This window comes from Talpa europaea (genome assembly GCF_964194135.1).
Source record: "Talpa europaea genome assembly, chromosome: 3".
Lineage (NCBI taxonomy): Eukaryota > Metazoa > Chordata > Mammalia > Eulipotyphla > Talpidae > Talpa > Talpa europaea.
In genome coordinates this window covers 35,038,876-35,047,228 of record NC_140069.1, presented here as the reverse complement: position 1 = coordinate 35,047,228, position 8,353 = coordinate 35,038,876, and the positions used below count along the sequence as shown (strand labels likewise).

At 41.9% G+C, this 8,353-nt stretch overlaps 1 protein-coding gene across 1 annotated transcript in view; it reads left to right on the top strand.

Annotated features, from left to right (window-relative positions):
- Positions 1-942: 942 nt before the first annotated feature.
- The window catches only part of NECAB1 (N-terminal EF-hand calcium binding protein 1), a gene marked incomplete at both ends in the record, with an annotated part of 134,175 nt that continues 126,764 nt past the window's right edge, over positions 943-8,353 (top strand). Inside the window, one exon of the mRNA XM_084230541.1 lies at positions 943-1,041. Coding sequence (XP_084086667.1) covers positions 943-1,041 — 99 coding nt within the window. The remainder of the gene's footprint in view (positions 1,042-8,353) is intronic.

The following is an 8,353-nucleotide window of genomic DNA, read 5'->3' as shown; positions in this document are numbered from 1 at the left end:
GTAGGGATTGTACCCTAATAAAGGGTACAAGTTGCAATAACTTCAATTTTGGAAAACATCTCTTGAACATTACCTGGCAATTTTTTTTTCCCTCAGCGATTTTGATGCTTAGTCTATGTAAAGGTCCATGTACTACCTGTGCAGGTGGCACTGCCACCTTTAAGTGCCAGAACCCTTTGAGGTAAGCATCATTCTGTGCCCATTTTCCTGTTGAGGAAAACTGAGGCTTAAAAATATAGCAGCTTGCTAGATCACAAGATAAAAGAACTAAGACAGTTTTCTAACCCAGGCCTCAAAGATTCCAAAACTGAATAATTGGATCTCTGTGCTAACCCAACCACTCATTAGTGTGTGTGGTGTTCATGAGCCCATCCACCTTTGTGGCGGGAGGGGCAGACAGGTCTGCTGAAAGAAAAGCAAATTTGGCAAAAAACTCACCAAATTCTTTTGGATTCGTGGTTTCCAGCACAGGGGCAAGCTGTGGGTATCCTTAGTCTGAACTTTGGCTACTGCTGACAAACGTTCTTCCATCTGTTATCCCCCTCTGGGCTACCTCCACTCTTGTGACCCTCGGGGGCAATTTGGAATGGGTCACCTCCCACCTTGGTCTGTGAGGGTAAGGCGTGGGGTGGGGCGCAATGTCAGGGTCCACATCCCTGCGAGTTGGGCTTCGCGTTGCTAAGTGCAAGGATGAGCGTGATCCAGGGCTGTCAGCAGAGGAAGGGGGAGGCGCGAGTTTGAACGCGTGGGAGCGCGGAGGCCGGAGACTGGAGAGAGGAGAGCGCGCGAGCAGGAGAGTGGGGAGGGAGGGCGCAGAGCAGCTGCTGGGCTTCCAAGACCCGCAGCGCTGGCAGCGTGGAGAGCAGCGGTGCAGCCGCGCCCTGGCTAAGCCTGTGCCACTGCCTGGCCAGCTCCGACCCGCGCTGATCCGGGCTCGCGAGGATGGAGGATTCCCAGGAGACATCGCCGTCCTCCACCAACTCCTCGGAAGAGCTCAGCTCTGCTCTGCAGCTGTCCAAGGGCATGTCGATCTTCCTCGACGTGAGTATAGAGGGAAAGAGTTGGGTCGGTAGGAGGAGGAGCTACCTAAGTGCTGATCAGCCAGGGTTTTGCCTCTGCAACACTGGCGAGGACGACCCCTTCCTCATCTCTCTCTCCCCCTGAGAGGGAAAACCACCAAAGCAAATGCCAGAGAGAGGACAGCGCTCCACTTGTAAAAAGGGCTGTCCCACACCTTCAGCTTGGGGTTAATAACCTTTAACAAATCCTAAAAGTTCTGTTTCTCCCAAAACCTTGGGTTTCCAGAGAGAATAGATTTGCGAATACAACAGTCGTTGCCTGAGGGAATAGGTTTTCTGAAAGGGGCGAAGGGAGGGGGTGCATTGTCCCAACTCATTCTAATGTGCCTGCTGCAGCCCCGAACCTCCCTGAGGCTGAAAGGAGACCAAGGCAAGGGTTTGCGATGGCAGTGCCGGCCATCCGCCCCCAGCCGCTGCAGAAAACAAATTACTTTAAAATCACACTTGTTTTTCTTTTTACAGTGGTCGCCAAGATCTTGTTCAGGATGATTCTTTTTCACAGCCCCCTCCCTGCTTCTCTTTTTCTTCCCTGTTATTCCTTCCTCGTACCCCCTGCAAGCTGTAATTACTGTGATTATCTTCCTCAGTTTTAGCTTTTGGCTGTTCTGTGGTCCTTTCCTTGGCTCAGATATCGACTCCTTCCTTTTCACTGATAGGGAGATCGATCTTTCTTTTCCTTTCTCTATATTTTTCTGTCTTCATGTTGTGGTTTTATTATTTTTTTTTAATTGTCAATTTTGCTTTACTCTCCTTTTCCGCTGCTCCTGTTCTCTCATTTTTCACCCTGCTGCCTACCTCATTTCTCTGTCTGTAGGTTTAGTGTTAGCTCTCACTTGCCTGCTGGGCACATTCACAATATTCCCTCAGGTAGTTTCTGGCTCTTTGGGGACAATTCTGGCCACTGCTTGTTAAGACATGATAGAAAAATGGACAGGGATTGAGGAGTGCTGAGTGCTCTTTCCTCTACCCTTCTTGGAGTTATCATTTCTTATTAAAATTGAGATAAGGGCACCAGAGGACAAATGCATTTATTTGTGGAGAGATGAAAATATGAGGCAATCCAATTATTAGTATCATAATGGTGAGGCAGAGATAATGAAGAGAAGGGGGGAGGGGGGAGGGGTCCTCCCAAGTTTGGGTGCATTCGCTGATTTTTTTAAATTGGGAGCGAAACCCCTATCAATAATTAAACCTAATCTAAATCTAGAGATATGGCTCAGACTCCAGCGTGTCTCCTGACAGCCTTCTCTCCTCATCACTGTGCAGCTCTTGTTGGGATCCAGGCATTCTGAGTTGACGGTCTTCTTCCCACAGAAACAGAAGTATCTGATTCCTTTGCCTTCACTCAGCAGACTTAAATACTTTATTCAGGAGCACTCATCTCAGCTTGGCTTGGTCCTTTAGATGATGTTATTGGTGCTAATGGTTTAACTGGCTGATGATATATTCCTTTTACGTCCTGCCACTCAGGACCAAAAATCCCTCAAGGGACTTAACAACTAAACAGGGAGGAAGGAGAAGGTACCACAGCACTCTTGAGAAGAAAATCTTCAGGGACAGAGAGATCAGGGCCCTTGAAAATCATGTCAGTTATGTGGTTGATGGCTAAGCTGCCACGAGGTTGATTCGAAGAAGGCAAGAGGGTCCTCCAGTCATTCTGACCTCCAGTCATTCTGATAAGTGCTTTCTGTGATTTTTCTTTTTTTATATAAAACAGCAAATCATGGGGATACTGTGGAGAGGAATGGACTGAAGCTGTGTAAATGGAAAGCCATCCTCCCAGACACATACACCAACCTTGGCCCAAGTGTTCAAACTGTTATTTAAAAACAAAAGAAAGTAGATGAAAATCTCGCTTACTATTATATAGGCATCATTATTCCCAAGTTTCATCAATAAATACCATCAGGTCCCTATCCTGAAAAGACTTGCACTCTGTGACTAGGACACTCTTGCCTTCTTATATCTATTTTTAGAATTTAAAAATAAAAATATGAGACAGATTTTACAAGAGAGGTGTTGACATGCTTGTTTGTCAGTAAAATGCTAGTCTACCAAAAAAAAGAAAAGGCTGCCACTGGATTTTGTCTCAGATAGAAAAGATTTTGTTTACACTTTTCTTTGAGATATTTTGTGAAAATTCTAGCATTCTGGTGAAATATGTGACATGAAAAAGATTTGTTACTTGGAGGTTTTGAATTATTCATTTCTGGATCATGTTGCTTTTAGCAGAAATAAAATGTGAAATATAAATACATAGTTTTATTAGTTTTAATATATTCTAGTAGCACTGCTAAGAAAGATTGCTTTTTGAATTCTATTCAGCTTCTAATAAATAGGTAATAGATATTTCTTATTCCAAAGAGGAAGAGAATGAAACCAATTAAAGACTTCTATATCACAGAGACTAATTTCCAGATATGAAAATAATCCTTTGGTTTCCAATGTTTACATTTCAAATACCACAGGAATAATCAATCTTCTAAGAATTATTTAAATTGCTTTTGAGGACACTGTTAATAGCATGGTCTGATGTGCTCAGCTGATTAGGGACTAGTCATAGATCAGAAAAGCAGAGAGATTTACTACAACTATTGACTTTTGCTTTATTGTCCTTATCTCCAAGTAAGCAATAATAATGAGAATGATACTTAATTCTAAAGGGTGCTATGAAGTAAGAGTTCATAGGGTAGGCATCTGAGTGGGGAGTAAGGAAATAAGCTATATCATTTTGCACTGTTGGTAACTGTGTGATCCGTGTTGAATGCATAAATAAAAGTAGCCAAATTCATGGTCTAATGTAGGAGCTCTTTGTTTATAAATCTACTTTGTATGATTATCTTTCAAAAAAAATGGCAGAATTAAATGTCAGTTCATCATAAATACTCTTGCATACTTGCTGGGGACTTAGAAAACCCAGCACTGGTACCAAGGCATGCCACACACTGAGCTGGTGCAGCACTTTTGCTCAGGGCCCCTCCTAGCCACAGGGGGGACTGGACTAGGCACAGCATGCAGCACCCAGGAAAGACTGGAAGGATGACAATTATTTTTCTTCTTACACCAGTGTACTATGTTTTCACGGGTTGATACACTCCAGATAAGAGAGAATAAACTCTAGTTTAGAATATGAGTTCATATAGATGTGGGCTCTCTTTTGAGTCATTACATGAATCAACCCTGCTACTATGCAAAGGGAAAAGTAAACTCGTCCCCAAAGCAACAAAAGTCCTGGGTAAAGTTAGATGCGACTTCACCCACATGCCGCCACTTTCTTCTTCCAAGTGATTTCTCTTTAATTTTTAACTGGGAAGGAACTGTGAAGCAGAAGTAGGACCCAGAAAGTTGTGAAGGGAAGAGATGACTTTACCAACCACAAACACTCCTAACAAAAGACAAAGTACCTGGCCAGTCAGGGGTTTCCTGAAGATGAATTACTGTTTTTCCTTGCAGATACTTCATTCTGAAGCTTTGTACATATTCATCGATATGAGAGCAGAGATGCAGGGCTGAGAGAGCACAAACAACTGTTCAGGAGCAGTGGTTCTGTGCCTGAATTCTGTCACAACTGCACACCTCCTGTCTCACCCAATGGATAATTTATACAGATTAATCAACATGTACCATTGATTATTTGAGATTGTCCAGTTGGGAGAATGACAGTGAACCCCATTATGATCGACCCTAATTGGCAAAACATGTCTTACTCTACTAGTTTCTGGAACCAACAGAAATAAGGAAAACTTCAGTTTACTGTATTCATACGTTAAAAATTGTTTTCCTGCACTATGCTTATACCACGCAAAGTTGAGAAGGGTATGTGCTGTTCATTTTTCTCCACCCATCCTTTAGTGTCCACTTCCTGCATCTATTTCATGGTGTTGAGTGTCTTGGTAACAGAACTACCTACTGGATATGCAGGCCCACACAGTAAGGCTCACTGTCTTCCCGTCTGAACAGTACTCCAGGTTCCAGATGAGACCCAACACCCCTGCCGCAGTTTCTCAGGAGTCTTCTCTGACACTGACCAGCTTTCTTGGTTTCTAATTTTTGTTAAAGATTTATTTTTATATATTATGCATACAAGAACTGGTGGAGGTTGAGAGGCTTCACCAGAGACAGAGCGGGAAGCAGAACAGGCAGATCTACTGAAATATACTGCCGAGGGGAGCAGGAGGCTTGCCTGGAGAGGTTTGCTGTACCATGTGGGTTAGCTCTCTGGCCAGGGATTGAATTAATGCTGCAGAGGTTGCAGATAGTTTAGCTTGATAGTGCTGAGACTTTAATCCCTGCACCAAGGGGGAGATCCTTGCAGTCTCTAATTTTAACCTGGAACATGGGAGGAGGTACTTAGCAAATATTAGTTCAGTGAATGGTAATTGTGTCAATGTTTTATGACTCCAAGATAACATTTCCATTAAACAAGTGTTTTCAGTAACTGCAAGTGTGAAATGAAGAATTTCAGTTAAGCCTTTCAAAGAGAATCTTTTTGGGGAAAGGATGCTATTGAAAAATCCTAAAATTGCTGCAAAACATGTATCACCCACATTAAGTTTTAATACTTAATCTATTTACTGTGTATCTTGTGAGAGCAACCAGTAAGATTTGTTGACCCAAATTGCTATGGTAGTGAGTGTAATGAATTCGGTTGTCATCTACAGTACATTTTTTATTAGTCTGTGAGATCAAAAGCAAATTTGCATCATAGATAGCTCTGTTCATATTTAATTCCAAAGAATTGCCTTACCAACAAAAGCTTCTGTCTTAATTTGATCTCTAAAAGGCTGAATGTTATTTAAGATTGCTCTTTGTAAGGTGAAATGACAGAAGTCCTGGTCCCAAGTCTCTGGTGTGTAGTTATTCCTATTCTGGTCACTTCAAACTCATAAGGACACAACAGAGCTTGAAATAGAAGCTTAGAGCACATCAAAGCTAAGAAATAGTCTCCCTGACTCTCAGCAGGGGTTTTCTAGTATCAGCGAAGAAGATGTTTACAATGGTGAGATGGATACCTCAAACCCCTACCAGAAATTAACTTTGTGTTATAAAAAGAATTTGTACCTCATTATGCTCTAAGCACAGAAGCTCTTACTATTGAAAACTATTCTCCTCTAATAATTAAATAAATTTAGCTTTAAAAAAAGGGGGATCAACTTATGTATGCAAGTCAGGGGCATACATATCTAATGTTGGAAATTTTTAATGGGTGACACTTTTAGTAATAATATTAGCATTTTTTGATAAAACTCATTGTAATAATAATTAGATCCATCTGTTATTCATCTCTATGGCATGAACAGAAGGAAAGGAGGGTAATGTTTCTATGTAAAGAACAATAAGGCAGACACTTTGATAATTAAAAACTCTTGCTCATGTTTTAAGCTGGCCACCAAGAAATGATGACCTAAATTATAAGATTAGCTCTGGTGGGCCTCCCCTGGTGGCACAGCGGTTGAGCGCTGGGCTGTGAGCTGCCCGCAGCCTCTGCAGTGTTGGTTCGATCCCTGGCCGCCAGGCCAGGGTCCCACATGGCATGCAGACCTCTCCTGCCACGCCCGCTGCTCCCCTCAGTAGTGTATTTCATCGGTCTGCCTGTTCTGTTCCCCACTCTGGCTCTGGTGAATTCTCTCACCCTCCCGTGCTTCTGACTGTACCCAGTGCTTGTATAATTAAAAACTAAAAAAAAGAGTAGCTCTGGTATTTACCCATCACTGCATATTGCTAAGGAATAATGATCCTTAAGTACCCCTTTCCCGTGAGTAAAGGTTGTCTTTGTAATATGGCATAGGGACATTTTCTTTGGTGCTATATATAACATAACTGTGTATTATAGTATCCAGATTTGTTTTTCTTTTAGTAAGGGCTCATTGCATCTTAGTAAAAGAAGAAAAAAAAAACAAACAAACCAAAAACCTCAAACTAACTTAAATTATAAAAAGTAACAAATCATTGTTTCCTGAAATAAGAAGCAGAGATCATCTTGTCAACATCACTTCTTCTGGGGCTTAGAGAGTCATCAGGATCCAGTTTCTCTCAGTCTCTGGGGCACTGCTATTTATTTACAGGTTGTCAGATGTTGTTTTCTGGGCTGTTATAACAGTATGGTACAAAGAGTGGTTTATACAACAAAGCTTTATGCTCTCAGTTCTGGAGACTCAAGGGGGAAAATTAAGGCATGGGCAGGAACATGCTCCCTCTGGTGACTCTGGGGAGAAGCCGTCCCAAGCCTCTCTCCTAGGATCTGGTGGTGCCTGTCAGTCCTTGATGTTCTTTGAGTTGTAGCTTCATCACTCCAATGCCTGCCTCATCATAGCACCTTCTACTCTTGTCTCTACATCATTGCCTCTCTCCTGATAAGTCACTGGTCCTTGATTTAGGGTCCAGTCCAGGAAGCCCTCATTTTAACTTGAGTATATCAACAAAGGACCTTTTTCTCATTTGGGTCACATTCACAGTTCTGGTGGTTAGAACTTTGGTACATTTCAACCCATGACATGTATGATAACAAAAAAGTAGACAGCAGCTCCTGACCTGTGTCTTACCAGGTTCAGAGTCAGCAGAGGAGAAAGCATGTCTCTCTTGATAAGTCAAGCCAACATGACCCATCATTCACTGGCCTTACTGTGCTCATGCTTAAGCAGTCACCATAGTGGGAAGGATGTGACTTCCAATTGGCGACACCTGAATACTCTGCCCAACCCTGGAGTGTATGGGCCAAGAGTAGAGGAAAGATTGGCCTCCCAGGAGAAAATTGGAACTCTTTCCCAACGTTAAACCATTTGTATCCATCAAAGAGAATTAAAAGTAGGCCCCCAATAAAATAATTGATGCATAGAAGTAAAGATATACTGTAGACCCATGAATGCCAATTTGCCAACACTTTATTTTTCTTTGTTGTTTCTCTTTATTCCCAGTTTCAGTGAGATATCATTGACTTAAATTGTGCATATTTAAATGAAAAGTTGGTGACTTGTTACATATGTATACATTTATTAGACCATTATCATTATCAGATGATAAATATATCTACATCCCCCAAAAGTTTCCTCATGCTCCCATATAAATCCAGCAATCCTTAACCTGCTCATTACTAAGCAACCCTTAATCTGCTCTTAGTCATCTATAGATGTGTTGCATTTTCTAGAATTTTATATAATGGATTCATACAATAGGTATTCTCTTGTGTCCAATTTTTTTACTCAACATGATTACTTTGAATTCCATCCAAGATAATATATGCAGCAAGAGTTCATTCCTGTTTCTTGCTCAGTAGT